The 23,079-nt window shown below is 41.6% G+C and overlaps 2 protein-coding genes across 3 annotated transcripts; one reads left to right on the top strand and one right to left on the bottom strand.

Annotated features, from left to right (window-relative positions):
* Window positions 1-525: 525 nt before the first annotated feature.
* On the bottom strand, window positions 526-4,653 carry snai1a (snail family zinc finger 1a). Of its 2 annotated transcripts, none has more exons than XM_044121841.1 (3): window positions 4,314-4,653; window positions 3,376-3,891; window positions 526-995 (listed from the first exon to the last, which is right to left on the bottom strand). In XM_044121841.1, the coding sequence occupies exons 1-3, from the start codon at window positions 4,387-4,389 to the stop codon at window positions 811-813; spliced, it is 777 nt and encodes a 258-aa protein (XP_043977776.1). In that variant the 5' UTR covers window positions 4,390-4,653; the 3' UTR covers window positions 526-810. The 2 variants fall into 2 exon arrangements, with proteins under 2 accessions (XP_043977776.1, XP_043977777.1); XM_044121842.1 differs by having other exon boundaries at window positions 3,376-3,888; window positions 4,314-4,650.
* Window positions 4,654-13,932: 9,279 nt separating this feature from the next.
* On the top strand, window positions 13,933-21,470 carry cyldb (cylindromatosis (turban tumor syndrome), b). Its single transcript, XM_044121840.1, has 14 exons — window positions 13,933-14,083; window positions 14,353-14,831; window positions 15,035-15,164; window positions 15,978-16,225; window positions 16,311-16,479; window positions 18,003-18,135; window positions 18,289-18,393; window positions 18,477-18,556; window positions 19,598-19,664; window positions 19,755-19,887; window positions 19,987-20,095; window positions 20,184-20,302; window positions 20,389-20,593; window positions 20,827-21,470. Exons 1-14 carry the CDS (start codon window positions 13,948-13,950, stop codon window positions 21,030-21,032), a joined length of 2,319 nt encoding a protein of 772 aa, XP_043977775.1. The 5' UTR covers window positions 13,933-13,947; the 3' UTR covers window positions 21,033-21,470.
* The last annotated feature ends 1,609 nt before the right edge of the window (window positions 21,471-23,079 follow it).

Here is a 23,079-nt window from a genome sequence, read left to right as displayed (position 1 = left end):
AAACAGCAGAATGGCTTTTCCCCATCTCTAAACCCCGACGGATTAAGGCAGAGGTTCTGGTTTAAGTCAAAACAGAGGCTTACAATGATCCACATCAGTGGAAGAAAGAGACAAAAGGAAAAGCAAAAACATCAACTGGTGTCATTCTTCTGCGATGACATGCTTCCTCTTTTTTCCTTAAGCAAACCAAGGGCGTTGGGAGTCACCTGCTATCAGCCAGCGAAGGTCATGGCTGCAGCACCTGTTAGCACCTCATCTATCTGCACCACAGCACCAGGGACAGCTGTGTGTGCATTTGCTTTTGTGTGTGCGTGCGCAAGTGTGTGCTGCTTCGAGAAGAGCCAAGGGATTTATCCCACCCACGCACCCCTACCTCTGAGCAGCTGCGTCTCGGCCATGATCCTGAGCTGACCGGCACCAGGGCGAAGATGGGAGGTGAGAGGCGCCTCGTGCCCCGACCAGTTCGTGGTACGCGTTGTTCGGAATGGGCACAGACAGCGACAAAAGGCGCTGATGTTTAGTGAGTTTTGTTTTGTTCAGTTCAGATGGTCCAGCCTCAAAAACTTGGTCAACAATAGAAGAAGAAAGTAAAAAAAAAAAAAAAGCTTCTCAACCGTTTTACAAGGGAATAGAGAAGCGAAAACGCTTGTAAAGTCAGATCCACGGTGAGGTTGGATTTCCTCAAGGTCTCTTAAAAGTTTGGCAATTTTGTGATCTTTGCGGTGTCTTAAACAATCTAACTGGGCTTCACAAAAAGTTTTCCACCCCGCTGATGTCCCGGTAGGTTTTCCTCCGTGCGCTCGCGGCGCCTCAGCCCAAAGTGGAGCAGCATCCCGAGGAGCTATGCTTCTGCAGCAGTGACATGCGGCTGAAGGTGCGAGAGCAGACGCCGCATTGGTACTTCTTTACCTCGGCGTGGGTCTGCAGGTGGGCCCTCAGGTTGGAACGGTCCGCAAAAGCCCGGTTGCAGTGGGGACACGAGAACGGACGCTCACCTGGGCAGAGAATAAGGGAATTACATCAAAAACACAAGATAAAACAAATAAAAATTTACACTCAAAACAGGTATGATTGGGTTATGATTGAGAGTTGAAGATGCGTTGTGACTCTTTGGACAATTATGAGTGGAAGAGGAAAACTGAGAGTGAGGGAAGTTTTTGTTGATGCACAAGCGTTCATCTTTTTTAGGTGCAGCAGGGTTATGTGGTACAGAAAGGGAAGTCAATGAAGTTCTAGAAGAGCCGGAGTACTATGTCGAGGCAATAAGAAGTTCTGATCTAATGGAAGATATAGGGACTAGAGATGGAGACCAAACAGAAGGGAGTTACGAAAATCAATAAGGTAGCTGACCAGGAAGTGAGAAAATATGGAGGAAGAGGATGGTGTCAAACAAAAGACAGAGATGACCTGCATTGTATTGGGCAGACACAAGGTGGCATTATTTATGTGAACGGTTTAAGACGGAGAACTATTCAGAATGACATTTAGACTTTTAAGTAGGTAATCTGGCCCAGATTACCTCACTTTTGGGAGATCGGCCAATGCCTACATGAGAAATTAATCTTGCCGATTTTATCTACCTCCACAAAGCTTTGAAAATCCTCTACTGTTCCCTTTTGCTCTGCTGTGAGAAAGGTTTAACTGACATGTCTGCACGTAGGCAATTAACAGTAGTCAACCCACTGTTGCCAACTTAGAGACTTTGTTGGTGTATTTAGCAACTTTTCAAACAAGGTAAATTATATCTGCCAAAATCGACATCGGCAGGTCAGGCTTTTTTACCGTGGGGGAAATGCTGGATTTGTCAATTGCTGATAAGAGCTGACCTTGTACCAACGAGCAGAATCTCATCTTAACGGCTGATTTATTGAGGGTGTTTGAGGTGAATCAGTGTTTACTCGCCTCAGAGCAGGAGGAAGTGCACTAAAATGAACGGTACTTTATGCAAAGCAGTTTTAATTGATATTAAATTCATGGAAGATTCACAATACAGAAGCTAAGAGGAGGAGATGTATGCTAAAGAAGAAGAAGCCAAAGACACAACCTTGAGGAACGCCGGCAGCAAATGGAATTAATTCATTGTTATCTAAATGTGCTCAGTGTGAGAGTTGCACTCAATGCATTACACCAATTCAGCTCCCTTGAAATGCGACTACAATAGTCATACTCAAACAGGGACTGGATTATATTGATGGGGGCTCTCTATTAACACCTCACACACAAGCCCACAAACACACATGTATAAACACAGACACATTGTTAAGATAATGAGGATCACATGGCTGGCTGCTGGGGTCAGAGCCTGACTGAATTAGCATGATTCAATCAGAACCAAATGAGATTAACACGCTAACAAGTTACTGCAGGTACTAAGTACTCAGTGATAACAGCGAGCCTTCTGGCATTCTTTAAACCTTTTGTCCCTCCTCTGCCCCCACTCAGGTGCCTCCACTCTCCCTCCCCCTGTCAGCAGTGATAAGATAATTAGCCGAGAACTCATTGTTGCTGAGACATTAAGCACAATGAATGATCAATGAGTCCACGGAGGGCTTCCCTGTGTGATAATGTCTGCTGATCAAGTGTTGAGTTCATCAGATAGATTGTTATGACAAAGTGACGAGGGTGGGGGATGGGTAACCTGCTGACTAAGAACAACTGCCCCGATTTCCACATCCATAGACTGAGGGCTGTCTCAAGCTAGTCTGAGGCCATCAGTAGAACTTCATCAAGGTGCTCACCCTAAGCTAAGTCTCCAATTTGGTGAAGTTTAAAGCTTTGTCCATGACATTCATATGAAAAAAGGGTATTTGTTATGGATCGACTTACAAACAATGTGTGAAAATTGGGACCGCATCCCAGACAAAAAGGAGTATTTTTTTAGGGGTGATTTCTCACCAATCAGCAATCACCAATCTTTAAAAAGCCTGACTTGCCAATTCCAGTTTTGGCCGATACAGATTTTTGTTGTTGTTTGAAATGTTGCTAAATTTAGCAAGAAAGTTTCTGAGTTGGCAGCAGTGGGTGACTATTGTTAACTGCAAACATGCAGACATGTCCCGGTGGGTGGGTCTGTGAGTGAAAGCTCTCTCATGGCAGAGCAAAATGGCAAAACACACCTTTGCCAAGGTAGATAAGATCGGCTTAATATGTAAGTATCAGTCGATCACTGATCTCCCAAAATTAGGGAAAATGGGGGCTGATTTATCGGTGGACCCCTAATGTATTTACAACTAGTGCTAGTGCATTTGAAAACTTGTCTGTATGTTCTGGTGGGGTCCCCAGGCTGGCAGTGGCCCCAAAGCTAGTAACAGATCAAGTGAACAGGGGAAAATCTGAAGCGTTGTGCAATCCTCTCGGAGCAGATTTCAACCTCACCTGTGTGTGTGCGAATGTGGCCGCGCAGCAGCCAGGGCCTGGAGAACGCCTTCCCGCAGGTGGTGCAGACACAAGGTAGGGTGTGTGAGCGAATGTGCATCTTCAGAGCCCCCAAGCTGGTGTACTCCTTGGGGCAGTGTTTGCAGAGGAAAGCCGGCCTGGCTGCCATCGCCGGGGTCTCTCCTCTCTCCTCCTCTTCTTCGGGGGGGCTGACGTGGGCCATGACGCCGGTGCACTTCATCCTCTGGCGAGGGGCGTACTTGATGACGGGCTCTGGGCTGGGGGGGTCCGAGCTGCGCCCCTCGTCTTCCTCGCCGCTGCTGCTGGCGCTGCTGCTGAGGCTGCAAGGGGAGCTCAGGTCCAGGGGGCCCGAGGTGCCAGAGGCCTCCGAATGGGCGGTGGGCAGGTAGAGGGCGGGGAGGACGCTCAGGTCCCACACCAGACCTGTGGTGAAGCAGGTGGAAGTGTCTGCTGATGGCACCTCAGCAAGAGCATAGGTCTCCAGTGAAGTATCTGCTGGGGAAAGAGGAGGGCGGTTAGGAAGCAGCATTAAAGTCAGTAAATTACAACAAATTCACTTTATGGATCAAATAAGGGCAGAAGAAGAAGATCCACTCTCTGTTTTCTGTTCTTATTTGGTATGGTACGATGTCAAACTTCCTCATTTGTAAAGGAGCATAAAATAAGAGCCATATGGGAAAGTTCCAGGGCCGTTTCCTCCCACGTATTCAGCTTGTAACATGAATGGAGCTCTGTCTCCGTGCAGGAAGAGGGGGAAAGTGCATCTAACGGGCCCGACTTGATCTGGGAGTCGCCTCTTGGAGGAAAAAAAACAACAACTTGCCAGACTCTCTCCAGAATATTGAAACAGGTGAATTTCTTTCCTGTTGTTCGCATCAGAAAGTTCCTTTACAAGAGTAAACAGTCTCATGACTCACCATTCTGACATTCCAGTTCGCTGTAGTTTGGCTTTTGTCTAGCGAAATACTTCTTTACCAAGAAAGACCGAGGCATTGTCCTTTTTTTTTTTTTTTTTTTTTTTTTTTTTTAATTTATGCAGGCTCCAAGATCTGTGCGTAAAAGGAACGCGCGGTCACGACGCACAGCTTCTAGGAGATGAAGAAAGCTGTAGTCCTAGAAGGAAGAAGAAGAAAAAAAACGATAGAAATATCCGCCTTGTGACCCAAAACAAGTTGGGATGGATTTCATCGACGGAGTGATATGTAGAGCTTCTCTGCTAAGGAACTAAATGCTGGCCTCTGTTCCGAAACACTCCGACACAGGCAAGGAGGGGTGTGCTCGCCCTGAGGGCCCCTCCCCACACACAGCATATCGCAATTTAAGAGTTTGAGAAGAAGCCTCACACATTTTACATCACCAATAACACCAGCCAACAAAGTTAAGGCGCAGATCAGAGAGAGAGAGGAACTGCGAAAAACTTTAAGAATGAGTCATTTGGCCGCCTATGAATCATTGATCAATTTTGGTATTTGGCACAGTCTAAACAAAAAAAAACTGTTCGTATTAAAATACCGATATAAGACAACTGTATTCATTTAGAATTTGCAAAAAAAAAAAAAATAAATAAAAAGGAAGAAAGAAAAAAGTGCTGTTTAATATGCTTCAATAAATTTATCTCAAAGTTCACGCTGTATATTTTTATTCTGGTTTTATGACTAATTTTAAATAGGTCCGCGTCTCCATTTGTCCTTCAATTAACGTGGTTACAGACGTGTCCGTCATTACCAAGCGTAATTTTAGTGGAGGAATTACGCCACCTGCTGGAGGAATGTTAGCGCTGATGTTTTTAGTTCATTTTAGGAAACACTAGGTGGCGCTGTTCTGCAGGCGGTAAGGTTCAGCCGAGGTTCGTCTTCCATCAAAGCTTAGATAATGCCCGATTTTCACTTTTAGCAAATCGAAAGATAAAGTGAAAAGTAAATATGGCTAGATGTGGATAATAAGTATAATAAAAGGGAAGTTATACAGCAGAAACCAGAGATTTACATATACTTTATAATTACTTATCTCATTGGTGAGCCTAAATTCCTAAAACATTTACCAAAAATTATTTGGTAAATTTCAAAGGCAACTTAAGCAGTCTTGGTTTTTGGATGACATCATATAATTAAAAGAAATTAAAGAATAGACAACTGTGGACCTCGTTCAATTAATATTTTACACCTGTATGCATGTACAGTAATTTTGTATAAAGACACATGGTAAAATGTTGTATTTATGGTTTTGGTTGTTGATTTTTTTTTATTTCCCTTTTATTTATTGGTTCCGGTTGTCATATTTTATTTTAGATATTTTATCCAAATCTTCCAATTCCTGTGTTAAATGTTTTTTGTTTACAAAATGAAAGTTTATTAGTGTTTGAGAGAAGGTGTACCTGCATTATTGTAATATGCTACATATTATTCGAAGATGGTCTCAATATCATCGTTTATTGCAATAATTAAGGCGACAATTTATTGTGAAGCGAAATGTGTTATTGTGAGGCCTTGTTGCAACCACAAATGTGAGTGTTTTCTATTGAAATTTAATGACAACATAACTTAAAAGTGGCTCAGAACTAAAAATAATACATGTTTTTCCAAAAGGTGCAAACAAGAAAAGCACCTTGCTAATACTACAATGCCCATAAATAAAATTCATGAACTGCTTTCAGAAGTCCATGAATTCGTAACAACAGTAAGCCTATGTGTATTTTATTTTCAGTACAAGTGAATCTGTTCAGTAAAGCTGTCAGAGGTTTGTTAGAAAACATCAATGAATCAACAGCATATGGATTGGAACTATATATCGGTGAACCAAAGTTAAACCAAGTTAGCTAACAGAGACACTGCATTCTGTAACATGCCCATCACAAGTGAGAAAATCACCTTATTTTTTTCTAGAAGTGTTTGGTGAACAACACAAAACACCCTAAAGGAGGAGGCGGTCTCTACTGTTGTGTAACTGTAACCGGAGTAAAGTTTCTGTGGGTATGAGGACATTTAATTTCCAGAATTCCGAGGGCACTGGAACACAGCACCAGTTCACTCAAATCAAACGGCGGGCTCCGTCTGCGAGTTCTGATTGGCTCTTTAGTCAGAGTGGGCGGGCCTTATGGGAAGTGTTGCTATTGGCTTGATTCGGTTGAATATTTGAAATACAAAACAACAGTACTGCAGCACAAGTTCATACTAGTTGAATTGTGCGATTTTTGGAGGAGGAATTTGTTGCAGTGAAAGACCACCTTCAAGTCAACCCGAGAAGGTAGGAAAACTGCAGCTTTATTTAAACACACGACTTCGTAGACGTAGTAGCTTCAGCGTTTTAACATTTAAACAATAAGCTACCCGTCGCCTGTTTAAAGGGGTTTTAATCAGGCAGTAGGGACACATAGCCGTATGTCAACGGAATTGTGAGAAGATATATCTAATAAAAGTAGATCCTCTTATCCCATATAACAACCCTGATCTGTGATGTTCGCTGATTAGAGCTATATGTTTTAATTTAAAAATGACTGAAGAAGGAGGGCTTCCATTATTACATAGAAGAATAATAAGCCCCACCTCCATTTATCCTGCAACAGATGGACACATAATGTCATTCTGAGGGATTCGCAGGCTTTTCATTGGACATCCTCGTCAGCTGACACAACACTGGCTGAATTTTAAAAACCTTTCACGAAGAGCCCTTGTAGCATAGAAAGTAGTTAGTGGTGCTTTGTTTTGGTTAAAGCATGATGCACTGGTGAGCTAAATATTTCTTTCCCCTTGATTTCTGCAGTTGTTTTCGTGCGATCACGAGTCCTGTTGCAGAATAAAGACAAGAGGAACAACAGGAAGAAATAGTCATGCTCAGAAAAATTGTCCGTCTTCTGTTCGGGGGCGAAGAGGAGACCCCGGAAGAAGTCAAGCCTGGAGAAGCAGCTGAGGATGGATGGCTTGTTGTAAACCATCAAGGTAGGAGGAGATTAAAAACATTAAAATCTATTGATATAAAAAGTTAATCAAGTCAATGTAACCAGTTACTACCCAACTCTGAGTTTATGGTTATAATGTGACAAAATGTGTAAAACTTGGTGGGTATAAATACTTTAGTAAGGCTCTGATGGCTGAGGTTTGACATGAATTTTGGCTGAATAATAAAGCATTACTATTTTGTTTGTGAGTGCTTTCAGTTTAGAGTGAGATTGTCTGACTTGTATTTTTTTTTCTTCGTCTTTTGTGTAAACATAGCACACCCTTATGTTTTGCATGTTAGCTTCACCACAAAAGGAATAAGGGTAAACAAGAGTTGCATAACAGCTTTCCTTGTGTTTTCACAGAGGCAGGTAGATGTGAGAAGCAGGATGCCCTGCTGGCTGCTGCGCAACAAGCTAATTCTACTTCTCAAGGAGAAACGCCTGCAAACACAGAAAAGAGCAGGTGGGACAACCCTAACTCTTTCTAAGTTGAATTAATGAATTCTTGCATAAATTTTTAAACTCAGTCTCACGTTTCTCCATTTGTCTGCCGCGCCCCCTCCCCCCCGTTTCCGTTGTGTCTCCGTCCAGCCCATCGCTTATAGAGCCCACCGTTCCTCCCAGTCGGACCGTGGCTAGCTATGTCTCCCAGCCTGAAGCTGTGGCAGAGCTGAGCCAGGTAACCTGCGCTCAGAAGGCGAAGGCCCGGACAGACCGGCGCCACGTGTCCCGCAACGCCATGCAGCGCAAAAACCACGTTCACCAAGCAGCGCAGCACAACTCCTTCCACCTCCACCAGCCTGGGCATCGCAGCCTCAGCCACTGAGGATTAGCTCACACTACAAGCGATGAAGATCTGCTTCTGCTTTTATACCCATATAAGCACACAGCTTTTTTTTATTTTATTTTTTTTTTATTTTAACACACATAATCTTAACTCACTAAGATGCTTGCTATGAAGTAATAGGCAGCTAGATTGTTGTTTTAAACCTATAAAGCACTATTTGTTATAGTAGGAATAAATATGTTCGCCTCATGAAATGAGATATATACAGTGTTATGTGCATGCATGCCATTGCATATTTGTGGATGGAGAATTGCAGTCTATATATATTTGTTTTTTCTTGGATATGTTATTGAGTGCAAGTGTGCATTTACACTTTATGTGTTTGTTTTGCAACATTTATTGTAGGGTGAATAAAGAACGTTTTATAGCTCTCTGGGACATAAGGTTGCCTTATTAAATCAAAAAGACATTTTATTTTCTTGGCCTGGCAAAATGTTTGCAACAAAAACTGTATACGGGTCACTTGGTGTATTTAGCCATGTTTATTGAGTGGGTGTTTGCACCCTGCAGAAATATATGCCATAAATGTATTGTGAATTTCACAAATTTATATTTTAAATAGAATGTAAACTTGGGAAATTCAAGAGTTGAAAAGCACAAAATGTCATAAGAACCATGCAGGAACCACAAATCCACTCCTGCGTTGAGCCATTTATTATTTGGCAAAACGTCTTGAAGCCTAATTAAATCAAAGTTGCCATGTGGGTTTTTCTCTGACTGATGTGCCATTTTAAATGGCATGAAAACCCCTCCACCAAAGCGGCCCATCATCCATCCAGCTGGATGAAATGATTGATTGTCCTTGTGGCTGCTACAGATCCCATTCAGTTAAGAGTTCTCATCTGATAGCCAGGAACCATCTGACCTGATCAAACTTAAAGGAACCGATGAGGCATGTTGCGCCGTGGACACACCAGTACAAGTGTATGCTGTATGTTTCATCTTTGCCGTTGGACTGACAGTTGCTCCAATCATAAAAATTCATCTGCAGCCTTTGGTACGTGTGGTGCCACACGTTCTTTGTAGCTCCAGCCTGACGGTAGCAGCGGCTCACCTTCACAGTTTCTCCACAGGGTTTCATAAAAGGCGTGGTGTCAGATCATGAGCGATGCACGGCTCTCGGTGAGAAAGTTCTTCGGGATCCCTGGGTCCTTTATTTTGGATTAGTCAAAGCTCACAATTTTTTGTTTTCTTGAGTCAACTGGCCGTAATTGGATCAGAATAAAAATCAAATCTTTGGGGTAATCAGGATCAGGAGATGCACAAAAATGTATCAACTGGAAATTGTAGTGTCAACTGTAGACTGTGCAAATTGACCTAGAGCTGATTTTCAAAATGTTCCTCAGACTGAATGTTTATGTAAATAATAATCCTTTCAATGATAAGTAATTCAATAATAACTGGGTTGTTCTCTCGTATTTGTTTTCTCAACTTGAAGGTTCTGATAACGGCTTTAAACTATGGTTGGTGAACTGGGTGATTCCAACTACGACTCTTCAGTGACTGACCTTTCTGCAATGATGAGGTAAAACACATAGTTTGTCTTTTTCATTTTGACTGAAGCTGTCAGTCTTTTGACTGATAATACACTCAGCCAGACAACTGCTAGACCTTTATCTCTGATGATATTGTTCAAAGGACAATGGCATGGGCAGATTGCCATTTGATTGTTCAGCAGTAGAAACCAAGTGTACAAAATCAAATCTCCATATGGATTTCGTTTTCTGCAGAAAAAGTCAAGTTAAGGAGCTGCAGCAAAGGATCCCTGATGCCTCCACCTCCACTATCTACCCTTTCCCAAATGAGAAGCTGATGGGACAAGTCGTAGTCATGGGACCAGATGACCTCATGGTATCTGTTGCAAGGTGATGCTGTTTCAGCCAACGGTCTGATGTTGATCATACCTACAGGACGGTATGAGCTGCAGGGCATTGTGACATTCTTCTCTTGTTTGTCACCTTGACAATGCAGTTTCTTGAACGGGCCATTTGCAGGATCGTAACCGAGTCTCAAAAGCCTCATTTTGGACCTCTTCTGGCCTAACCAAAGAACGGGACAACCCCAGTCTAACTAGGTGGTGCACCCACCTGGAGCTTCACCCGCCATTATATAATCTCATTTGTAGGTCTTCTTTCATTCACTTTTTAAGATTCTGTTTGTCATATGCAGTTCAGAAAAACAGTCTGGAGCCGGGAAAGAGGCCTCTGACATTTCTCATGCCTGCAGTGATGGTTCCGACTTGGAACAAGTGTGGCACCTACATGGCCCTGAGTAGCTCAGGTGGACAATTGACAGTACTAAGACCGTCCTCCTGGCTCTGATTGGTTGTTTTTGATAAGAAGCGTTCATCTCTTGAGACGGCAATAGTAGCCCAGGGAGGAGGTGGAAGACCCTGGAGGACACCATTTTGAATCTAGACCATGAATTGAAACGCATTCTTCCACGTCCCTGCAGCACCCTCTGTATTTCTTTTTTTTTTTTTTCCCCCACCAGGGGGTCTTTTGTGGGCTCTAGTGTCTCTTATATGACCGTAGGCTGACAGGAAAGGGGGAAGGAGAGGCGGGAAGACATGCGGCAAATGTTGGCGGGTCCGGGAATCAAACCTGCGACGGCCGTGTCTAGGACTCAAGGCCTCCAAATGTGGGTTGGGCTATCCAGCACGCCCAACCCCCTGCATTTCTTATATTCTGACAGTAATGGCGTTTCGTCATTCAAAGGTATGCCACAACTATTCAGGATCTTTATTTGGTCAAATACATGAAAAAAAAAAAAATCCCTGGATCATGATTACTTTTTAATGGTATTGTAAAGGCATTGTTGATATTTCCTGCTCTCAGTAAGATCACCAGGACTGTCTGTTGAGAGTAATTACTTTCAACCACAAGAAGACAAACTTGTTATCTCGCATTGTGTAACAGGAACTCGATGCATGTGACTCTTTCACGCTTTTCAGGGACTAATTTGTGATAAAAATTTGATTCCAGTGCTTGTTAAGGAGACGGTGCCCCTATGTGCGCTCATATTGAAGTAGATAAGGGCCCTTATGTAAAACTGATCTACAGTGGAGATTCTGTCACACATGCATGCTGACTGAGTCATAAGACAAAAAAAAAACAGCTGTCATCCTTACTTTCAGACATTTCTCTTTTTCTCTCTATAGACTTAATTTTTCTGAAAATTCTTTTCATTAGTCCAAATATGTTTATGTTTACATAAGAGTAATATTTAGTTAAATATACCTCAGCAAGTTCCAGAGAAAGATGCTTGTAACCATAAGCCAATTCAAACATCAGGTTTTTGGATATTTCTGGTTCAATCTACAATTATTCAACTTTTTTTCTATTTTAAAATATTGAATGAAAAGGCTCAGCCCAAAGCAAGCTTTGCACACTTTATGGCTTTTCAAAGTTAGGATGAGATGGACTTTTTATTTTTTTGGTCTGTCCTGCAGTGTCTAGTCTTCACTGGGCAAGGCAGAAATATTTATCCAGTACATTCAAATGATCTCATGTGAGAGAACTTTGTCATAAATCATTTTGAAGGGGCTGAAATCAGTTTCAGCATTGTTCTTTGTCCTCTCCAATATTGTTGTTTTAATGCTTTCAAAAAACTTTGTTAACACTGTTTTTGCCAGTGTTGGCTTAATACAATTATTATTATTATTATTATTATTATTATTATTATTATTATTATTATTATTATTATTATTATTATTATTATTTCATTTATTTTTGCCTCCTTTAAGAATTGCATACTGTTCATAAATTGACACAATGCACACTCCTAGAAGACCCCATTTATTTCTTTATTTTGATTGTTGCCTAGATAATCTCTTCTACTTGACAATGAAACAGATGATCCGCAGATCGCTTCTCTTCGCCCCGCGCGACTCCCGCAGCTTTGCGGCGTCCGCAGCCATCAGGTTTTATTTTTAGCACATCGTGTGTGAAGCTCACACCGCCTCAACCCGCTGCTTTTTTAAAAATGTATTATTTCTTAAGGCTTAGTTTGTCAAATGCCGTGATGAAGGAAGCTGCAGCTTCATGTTGTGATCAGAATAGGGAGAAATGATTTTATTTGTCCTTTGCACGCTAAATATGAATTGCGCGGTACGTAGTTGTTTTTTTGTTTGTTTTTTTTTTTTTTTTTTTTTTTTTTATGAAAACGGAAGTCGGTTTGTCTCATTGAGAGCTGACAATATTACCGTGAACAAAATGGCTTTAATATCGCTAGTTAACAGATAATATCCGACGTTTGGGGCATTTTCTCTCTCATTTATAGACTCACCTGCATTTAATGCTTCAGGCTCATTAAGACAGTAGCGAGAGATGCAAGTTAGAATAACTTACTTTGTTACGCTGTGATAAACACTGACTGACAACGTGCTAGCTGATGCTAACTTGTTCGTTCAGCAGTGTAAATACAAACATCTGTGTGAGTGTGTGATGATCCAACACATTCTCACACCCGACTCGTCATATATTGACGAGTTGGGACGCCGTCTGACCATGCGTCACATATTGACGCGAAGGGTATACCCTTCGCGTCAATATGTGACGACTTGGGCAGGTTCCTTCACCGTAAAATTTTGACGATTTTGACGATTTTGGAAGGTCGCATGTTTTACATGGATTATTAACGCGAATGGTCCTCGCAAACACTGCCGACACTTCAAACCCCAAAAATTGGTTAGGTTTAGGGCAAAAATTACGGTAAGGCATCAGGTAAAACCCTTCGCGTCACATATTGACGCGAAAGGGGTACCCCTCGCGTCAATATGTGACGAGGACGGAAGTCCTGCTTCTCTCAATGATCAATTTTAGGGAAAAATAATTAACATTCAAATGTTACAAATAGAGTTAATAATGCGTGTGCTGGTTCTCTGTTCTCATGTTATGGACGGGGGACAGATTATTTCAGGAAGCTGAAATGTTTGGTGCCCCCCGCCCCCACCAAGTAACTTTGGCAAATAATGAGCAAATGTTTTCAAACTTACAGGATTTGGAATAAAATAAATAGCCTACACTAAAATTAATTTGTTCCCATGTTATGGAGGGGGGCAGATTATTTCAGGCAGCTGAAATGTTTGGTTCTCCTCCTCATAACGTCGGCAAATAAAAAGCATCCTTTTCCAAATTGTCGGTGATTATGTATGATTGTATGATTGAGACACCAAAAATGAGCAACTATAAATTAATTTTATCCAGCAATCTGTCACATTTTACAGTACAACGGCATTTTCTAGAAAGCCATCACTCTCACCTTTTCAGGAAGTCTTAATTTTTCGTGCCCTACTCTTAACTATGAAGTATTTTTCCAGTCAGAAAATATTTACCTGTAGTTTAGGATCCAGAAATGAGAAGCAGACGGGGTTCAAAAAGTTAAAAAAAATATGCCATAAATATTCACATAATGGGAGTTATACTTACCATAACTTAAATATTTAATGTTATTATTTTGGAGTTTTGTGTTAAACATAAATTTATTAAACCGCTTTTATTCGCCATCAGTGGGCGGGGATAACTGTATTAACCAATCAGATGTAAAGTTTTATTTCTTCATTAGTGACATATTAAATACATTAAAACAAGCTTTGAATATCTGCATATTATAAATATAGTTTCAATGTACATGAACGTTATCGCCGCTCATTCCTCAGCTGCTGCTTGTCAGGTGGCTCGGGGCGGAGGGACTATATTTTTTCTCTAACGTGATAACCGCTGTGGGCGGAGAGTTTAAAGCTCTGGAAGGAGGAGTTGTTGGTTACATGCGGGTCAGGATTAATAACAAGAGTTATCTCCTCCTTGGCACGAGTCGGGAGGAAGTGTTGCGTCGCATCTGGACTTATCTGCCATTGAGTCGATTTAATCCGCCGAACTCACCTGGACTAATACAAACTGGCAGTAAGTAAAAGTCACTTTCTAATTTAAATCTGAACTCTTCACTGAGCTCTTTTCGTTTAATAAAGGCTACTATCGTCCTGTCAAACCAGTTATTGTGGGGATTTAAAGGGAATTTTTAAAGCTCGTACTTCCGCGTGAACGTCTTTTATTTGGCTAACAACTTTTTAAGTGGGGTTTTAAAGGGAAACAAAATGATGTAATAGTCGGTCAGGATCCTGTAACTCCACTGTATTTCCATGTCTGAACTGCTTCCTTGAACTCTCGTCCAGATTCAACCTTCCTTATCACGGAAAGGCGACCTGACGGGAGCACCATGGAGCCCAAAGCAGCGAGCAAGGACCGGTTCTTCATAGTCATCCGCGGGAAGTCGCGGAGAGGCTTCTGCCGCGGCTGCATCGGTCGCGTGGAGGCGGAGACGGCTCGCGGGGAGCTGATGGGGGTCATGTACGGCTGCGGCTCCAACGCCGGGAGCCCCAAGACCGGGGGCTCGGTGAAGGCGGAGGACGCGTACCCCCTGACCCGACATCAGGCCCAGCTGCTGCTCTACATTTCCAGCCCCAGCAGACGCCTGGAGATGTTGTGCAACCCGCAGCTCTTCTCGGCCATCTGCGAGCTGACCCCGGGCGACCTGGTGGTGATCAGGTACAAGAAGGGCCATGTCCCCGGGGTGGTGAAGAACCTGATGCAGATCGGAAAGAAGGAGAGCAAGGACGACCTGAACATGCTGGGCTTCCAGGTGGAATTTGTGGTGAGTTTGTATGCTTTTTCCCCCCTCAAATAATGCACAAATTGATCCTCAGTTGTATGTTGATGAATATTGAGCAAATGATCTCTTATGGTCTTTCCAAAATTGTCCAAAGAACGTCACATGCAAACATGTTTGATCTTAAGGCCTGTGAACTTCAAGCTGTTTGCTTTCCAGTAACCGCTTGTTCTCCGTTTCTGTCAAAGGACACCGAAGACAACTTGTCGCCCAAACAACTTGGACCGCTTCCCATTTTCACCGCTTCAGACATCATCCAGGTGGTCCCGTCTTACTCTGTCCCCCTGGGACTGCAGTACAGAGACATCAAAAGAGACGGTGAGTTCAAACCGACCTGAACTGAAAAATGTCAAAGCATCTCACTATTCCAGCAGGCCGTGCTTTAAAGAATCGCTGCTCTGAAGGTATCAAACTTTGATCAAGGACCTGTCATACCTGGGCGGATGCAGGCAGGGCGCTCATGTACGTCTTGTCACACGTACAGCCGGCAAGACCGGTTCTGTTGCTATGATCTTGCTTTTTTTTTTTCAGCTGGCGGTCATGAAACTGTCTACATAGCTTCATACCGTATAATAGGGTGACCAGACGTCCTCTTTTTCCCGGACATGTCCTACTTTTCAGACCTAAAAAAATGTCTGGGGGGAATTTAAAAATCGTCCGGGATTTTGGTCAACTGCCTCAAAACACATTACAGAGCTTACAGTGCATTGATTACATTGCCACTCCGTTCCACTACTCCATTCCAGGTTTCTTTGTATGGCAAAGAAATCAGTAGTACATGTGTGTCTGCCGAGATTCTACAGTGTAAAAACACAATTTGTGGCACTGTACATCTTCCTGAAAACACTAAAATGCCAATAGTGAAAGATGGCTCTTCTTCCACTTCATTACCGTGTGCAACTTTGTTTTGGCGTTCTGCATAAAATCCTGATGAAATATTTTAAAGCTTCTGACTTTGGAGATAAAATTTAAGGAAAAAAAACAAACCTTCTGAGGCAAGACATCACACTTTATGGTGCCATTTTGGCTGGAAGCGTGCCGAGATGCAATGTTGATCAGCCTGGAAGTAAAAAAAGTCTCATGGCTCTTTCCCCTTCCTCTCACTCAAACACCTGTCATACCTGTTTGCAGGCTCAACTGGGACAGTGGTGATGCGCATCAACTCCATGCCAAGTATCGGGACGCGCAGAAGACAACCCACCGACGGCCAATCGGAGCGACGCGTTGTTGCAGGCCAGACACAGAGCGAGCCTCCCGTCCCTCTAGAGGTCGGCTCCATGGTGGAGGTCGTCAACAACACAGGGGTCACGGTGTACGGAGTGATCCGGTGGTTGGGGATCCCAGATGGGAAGCTGGAGACGTGGGCCGGGGTTGAGCTGGTGAGGGGTTCAAAGTTTGCATAATTTTTCTTCTGGTTTTGTTTCAAACGGCGATTATGCTTATCTTAGTATGATGTGGTCGCAGGACTATGAAGTGACGGGCTGCTCTGACGGGGTGTACAAAGGTCAGCGGTACTTCACCTGCAAGGAGAACTGCGCTTTGTTTGTTCCTGTCACAAAATGCAGCCCAGACAGCCGGTTCCTCTGCTCCTCCACGGAAACGGAGACGTTCAAGACTAAAGAAATCCCTCCAGGTTTGATGTTTTAGTTCAAGATATGCACACACAGCTGAAACTACACAAATGTGTACATTTCTATCGTAACTCTAGAGATATACAACAGGGCTGCCATGTTATGGAAAATTATAGTTGCTGTTCCAAAGGCAAGCAGCTGCAAAGGACAGTGTAACGTTAGGCCTGTCGCAACAAATCAATTAATCGCACCATGAAGTAAAACAAACTCAATAATTTTCATTTGCATAATTTTCTTTTGCTTTTCTACTTCTACCAAAAACTGGACGAGAAAATTCTTCAGTCTGGTGCTTTGGTCCTTAACTGGTCCTTCTTTCTTGAAGGACAATTTAGTTTAATTAATTTATTTGAAGTTTTCTTTAAATTATTTTTGTTTGTTTATTTTAGATACTTAAAATATCTTCCAATTTCAGTGTTAAATGTTCATTAGAATTTAAAACTTATTGATCTTAGGGAGACATCCGACTACCTGATGCAATAGTTCACTCCTCCGTTACGCCAAGGAAATGAGGAAGGGAGGGTCAGTGGAGATGAGCCTTTTTTCATCCAGTGTCGTCAATAGAAAGAGAAAAAGGCAGGAAGAGACGATAAAGCCGATAGATTAAAATGAGGTCCATCATTTTCATTTATCATGCGATTAATTGATTTTTAGTTTAGCGCGACACGCCAAGTTTGAAAAGGCAGCAAAGTGACTGAAGGTTTGGCTTTCATTGATCAAAGTTTCAATTTAAATGCTTGTAGGATCTGTAACATCATCGTTATTAGAAGTATATTGATTAGGATGACAGACTGGGATTTATTACGCAATGCGCCTTTATTTTAAATGATTACCGGTATGTCTTAAAAAAAATTTTAAATAGACCTACTTCCACATTTTGTAACAAAATGTAATATTGTTGTTATGCGGCTGAAAGTATTTCTGTAGTGTTTGAGAATTTTATTACATTTTGCCAAGATTATTATTACATAATGCGGTTTTAATTATGTTTAACTATGAAGCGCAGTTATATTACCTTATTACATGATGCAGTTTTAATTAAGTTTTATGACATGGTAGTGTGGCATAATACGGTGTTAGCACTCTCACTTCAATAAATGAGTGGCTGCTTAATTTCCAAGTGTTGACGTCGTGCAGGCAGGTAGCGAATTTTGCGAAGGCTGGGAGTTGCTGCGACGGTCACAATGAAGTGAAGAAAATGGGTCCTCTTGTTTCGCTTCTTGCAAGCGCACGTCAAAAATTATTGCTGGCAAACATGTTGTGTGTTTGCCTGATCGTATCTGCAGCATAAAACAGAAGAATGACCGGAATGCAGACTGAGCAGCATATCAGGGAGTCACTTTGAAGAAAAGTGTTTTCTTAAAGAACTTGTGGATCGTGCAGCTTCTCAGTAACTTCACAGCTGCTTTTAAACTTCCCCGATTCTTCTTCTCTTTTTTTTATTTTTTGCATTGAAGTTGGTAAAAACTTAAATAAACTTGACTGATTTTCACAGACTCCCATTTTTTGCGTGTGCTTTTCTTTCCAGTTCCTGCATATGAAGAGTCGGAGGAAGATGCGCCGCCTGTCCCTGAGTCAGAGGCGGCGTCGCTGTTCGTGGGGAAGATGAAGGGCATACAGGGTCATATCAACTCATGCTATCTGGATGCTACACTTTTCAGGTAGAAAGACAACAACAACAAAGAAAACAATTGGATTTCATTTCTAAGGACGCCAAGATTCACTTTGTCGTTATTTTTTTCAACTGAAACCTCTGCACAGGTGAATTAGTGCTTGGAGAAATGCAGAATGTAAGAGATATTTCTTTATCTCAGTTTGTTTAGTTCATCTGTGACTGTGGATGCCATCTGCAACAAACCGGCTGACAAAGAGCAGCCAATAACCTGCATCCTGAAATCCATAGTCAATCGCTTGCGCAGGTAAAACGCAGGTTTAACACTCTTCAGCATGACCTGCTTTTGTCTTACAAAAGACATTTCTAAACTGTTTCCATTCCTTGCAGACAAGGCTTTGTGCCAGCACAGAGTGTGATGAACGTCCGGAAGAAACTTGGCTGTGAGACTTTCAGCAAAAACGAAAAAGGTACTTACTGCAGCAAATCTGGAGCCTCACGAGGGCATGCTTAGTGTTTTTAAAAAAAATATCTGCAAAGGCCATTCTGAAAAAGTGTGGTAGGCATTTGTCTTGTTCTCCTTTTACTCCAATACAACTAAATGATCTCTGTGTGTGGTGGAGAGCAAACACTGCACAGTCAACAATAGTTCAGATTTATTAAAAAGAGACTTTATTTGAGAGGACAGGAGATTAAAAAAAAACTAAAAAGAACTCAGAACTAAACAAATAGAACCAAAGAGGGTAGATCACTTGTTACTGTTAAGAAAATAATCAAATATAATATTCTATCAAGGTAAAATGAAGTACATTGACTCAGAAGATAATGTTTGTTTTCTTTATTATTTTTCTTATATATAGACATTCATTGTTTTGTGTTTAAAGATGAATCTGGATGGATGGGTGATTGATGTTTAGTTACTTATGGTATAGCAAATTGACTTTTGTGAGAAGGGATAGAAGATAGAAGATTTTTATTCCCTACCAATTACTCATTTACATTCAAAATCTTTATAGATCAACACATCACATGTTCACTTGAATCTATAAATCCATAAATAGTTTAGATCAAACCATGTTCATGTGCTAGAATGGCCCAGTCAAAACCCAAAGTAAAATCCAATTGAGAGTCTGCAGCCAGACTTGCTCACATGCCAAAGAACTTAAGCTATTCAAAAAATATATAATAATAATAATAATAATAATAATAATAATAATAATAATAATAATAATAATAATAATAATAATAATAATAATAATAGTAATAGTAATAATAATGTTTTATATTTGCGAAGCCTGGAGACACGAATTCAAAAAGGACGGTTTTAGTTGAAGCAAAAGATGTAGTTTACTGTTATGCAGTTCTTGACGTATTGCATAAATTCCCAATAAACTAAACTGTTGTGCAGTGAAAAAAAGGTCAATAAATTCTTTTGCAAGTCAGAGTGCGAACAGTTCTGTGAGTCTAACTCGTTAACGGTCATTTTCTTTGCTGCTTTGCCCCAAAATCAGATCCCGAGGAGTTCATTTCAGTGCTGTTTCAGAAGGTGCTCTGCATCGAGCCCCTGCTGAAGCTCCGGTAGGTTGCTACGACGCCCAGCTTACGCTGCTTATTTGGTATACACCATATTTCCAGTAGTAAAGTTACCAAACACTCGTTTCTCCTAAGATCGGAGGGAGGAAGCTCTCACGGAGCCTACACACTCCAGATCTTTCTGGAAAAGGAGCAGATGGGCCAGACGCCCACCGTCCAAAAGCTGCTGGACACGTCCTGCATGTCGGGTGACATCAAATTCGAAACCGTGAGCCCTCTCTTTCTCTCCTGTAAACCAATCCTAGAGAAGTTTATCAAAACTTTTTTTTCATGTTTAAGCATTAAAAAAATCCTTTCTCTCCCTCAGATGCCGTCTTGCCTCCTAATCCAGATGCCAAGGTGTGGAAGCAAGTACAAGATGTTTTCTCACATCATTCCGTCCACTGAGCTGGACGTCACAGATCTCCTGTACAACTGTGAGGGATTTTTTGTTTGTTTTCCATTTGTACAATCCATTCATTTGCGAAAATGTGCTCACGGATCGTTTACCTTTTCACCCAACAGCTCCACGGGAATGTTTCATCTGCGGACGGATGGCAGAGTTCGAGTGTCTCCAGTGTTTGCCAGACCGTAAACTGCAATCAGGAAGAATCAAGCAGTACTGCAGTACCTGCAACACCCAGGTAGGCATGGAAACCATTTCAAGAGAGTAATCCACTCTCTAGGTATAGAGAGTGGTATATTTAACTCTTGATGGTGTTTTCTCCAGGTACACACCCACCGGTCGCGCTGCAGCCATTCTCCCAAGGCGCTGGCTGTGCCTGAAGGCGTAGCCAGCGACGCTCCTCTGCCGAGGCGCACCATGCAGCTGTTTGGTGTGCTTTGCATTCAGACCAGCCACTTTGTGTCATTTGTCAAATACGGTCCTGATCCCCACTCATGGCTCTTCTTTGACAGCATGGCGGACAGACACGGTAAGCTGCTTTGTTTTTGCTTAACTTCACCCAAGAAAAACGTTTGTGCAACAGAAGGCCTCGTTTCTTCTTTTTTTTTTTTTTAGCTCCTCCTGACTGGAGTATTTTTGTTTTAACTCAACCTTGACCGTAACCGATAAAGAAGTCGAGAGCAACTCTGACATCTCCCAACTTGCCCTTCTTATCTCGTTTCAAGCTGATCACTAATCTTGAGGTCGCTCTCCTTGTCGCAGGCGACGACGAGAAGGGCTACAGCGTTCCCGAGGTCCGAGCTTGTCCGGAGCTCGGCGACTTCCTGGGCCAGCCGGAGGAGGAGCTGACCCGGGCGAACCCGGCTCTCGCGCCGGAGCTGGTCCGCAGGCTTCTGTGCGACTCCTATATGTATTTATACCACAGCCCAGAAATGTCGGTCTCGAAGACAAGCGACGAGGAACTGTAGATCTGTCTGGGCGCAAGAACGGCGTGTTCCACAACAGCAGCCTAATCGGCTTTTATGCACTTTATTGCGTCCAGGCAGCGGGAACTGAAACGGATGCTTGGAACTTCAGTGAAGATGGAAAATGCAGTTCAGATGTTTGAACTTAATAAATAGGTCACGCTCGAAGCTGATGTGGATTTTTGTTTGAGATGAAGTGAGCTCTTAAAGTCACAGAGCAGAATGACATGTTTTTAAAGGCTTAGTTTTTGCCTTTTAAATGTGTCGGAGTTGCACTTTTTATCAGTAAAGATGTCTTTGGAAAATTCTGTTTCAGGCAATTGGATCACTTAAATGGCATCTTCTAATGGAACCTCATGTTATGTTACCTGAAGACAATTGTACTTACTGTTTTTTTTCCACAAATGTACATAAGTGAGTATAAAATTTGAACTTCTGCTATTAAGACTCCTTGTCTTTAATACAAAATCCAAGCAGGTAGAGTATAGAAGTATTCCAGAATGTATTAATCACACTTAAAAAGCTCTTTACATATTACAGAATGAGACATTAGTGTTTGATTGACTGCTCTGTATTCTTAGTAGAATTATAGAGCAAATCGTAGGAGTCTCTTTTTGGAGAATCAGAACAGAAAAACTTTTAACTCATATTAGCAGCCCTCTGCCTCCCTCTTGTGGACAAAATTATGTTTGCAAGACCGATTATTACCACGTCAACTGTCGATCAGTATTTTAAACCAGTGCTAATCATGATTCTTTCAGTCAAATTTAGCTTAGTTTCAGTCCAGTTTGCTAGAAATGTATATAAAGATTATCAGGTTTTTGTTTTTAATTGCTTTGTTAAAAAAAAAATAAAAACAATGCATCGCCATGAACCTTTAATGGGCTTGACAAGGTCAGACACACTACAACACCTGGACATGGATACTTCTCATAGCAGTAACTGTACCAGTCAGACGTTTACATTCAGTCATCACTGAAAAATAATAATAAAGCTCAAACCCCTGTTTACAAACTCAACTATGCACATGCACCCCGACTAAAATTTGGAAAAATCTTCCTTTGTAGAGGAGCTACATGCTTGTTTGCTTCATGTAGCCACCAAGTATAATTATAGCAGAATACCTGATTAACAAATTAACAAATAGTTAATTTAAATTAGCTGCTTTCCTGGCAATGGCCTTGCTTTTAAAAATAGTGCACATTTTTAATGAGAGCACATTTTTCATTAGCTTAGTGCTGCAGTTCCAGCTGTGTTTTGTCTCTTGTTAAAACATTCCAGTTGTATCCCAGTTTTAACCGTCTGCTGTTTGATCTGGGGTGGATTTAAAGAGATCTATTTATTTACTACTTACTTTTTGAAACACAAGTTCCTCTGGTCGCCAAACAGAACCTTAGCAGGATGCTACCACCAGACAGTGGGCAGTGGCACATTATGACGTTGGAAAGCTTCAGTTTGACTTCTCCAAACAATTGTCATTGCATTTTCCCTGCAGCTCAATTTTTATAACATCTGACCATAAGCCAAGCACGCATCAAAACTGGCTTTGGAATGGAAATAGCGAGAAAACATACATTTCTGAAAAGCATGTGGGGTTTAAAGTATATGTTTGGCCCTGTGTCAATTTAAACTAATGTCAGTTAGACAAAAATCTGCATTAATTTCACTGTGTGAAGCCAATTCTTTTTTTAAATTTATTTTAGTTATTGTATGTTGTAAGTTGCATGTCACATTTGATCATCTTAGCCTGCAAAAACAAATCTGAAAGTATCAGGTCAAATTATTATAAAATAAAATCTTTATAAGCATCAAGAACATTTTAAATTTGCTGTTTGCATTTTCAAAGGAAGCTTCATAAAGGAGAGTAACAAATGTGTACTTACTTGTTTTCAGACCACAGTCTCATTTGTCAACATACAAAGGGAATTCAATTCACATTCCGAAATATATCCCCCATAAATTTTAAATTAATTGGCCTTTTTAAAATGGCATACAAGACCATACACATGTATATATGCCTTGTGTGGAGTAGATGCTGCTTTAAAGGATT

The sequence above is a fragment of the Gambusia affinis genome, linkage group LG07 (genome assembly GCF_019740435.1).
Source record: "Gambusia affinis linkage group LG07, SWU_Gaff_1.0, whole genome shotgun sequence".
NCBI classification, from domain to species: Eukaryota; Metazoa; Chordata; class Actinopteri; order Cyprinodontiformes; family Poeciliidae; genus Gambusia; species Gambusia affinis.
Note: the sequence above shows the minus strand (reverse complement) of the source record. Positions and strands in the feature narration are given on the sequence as shown.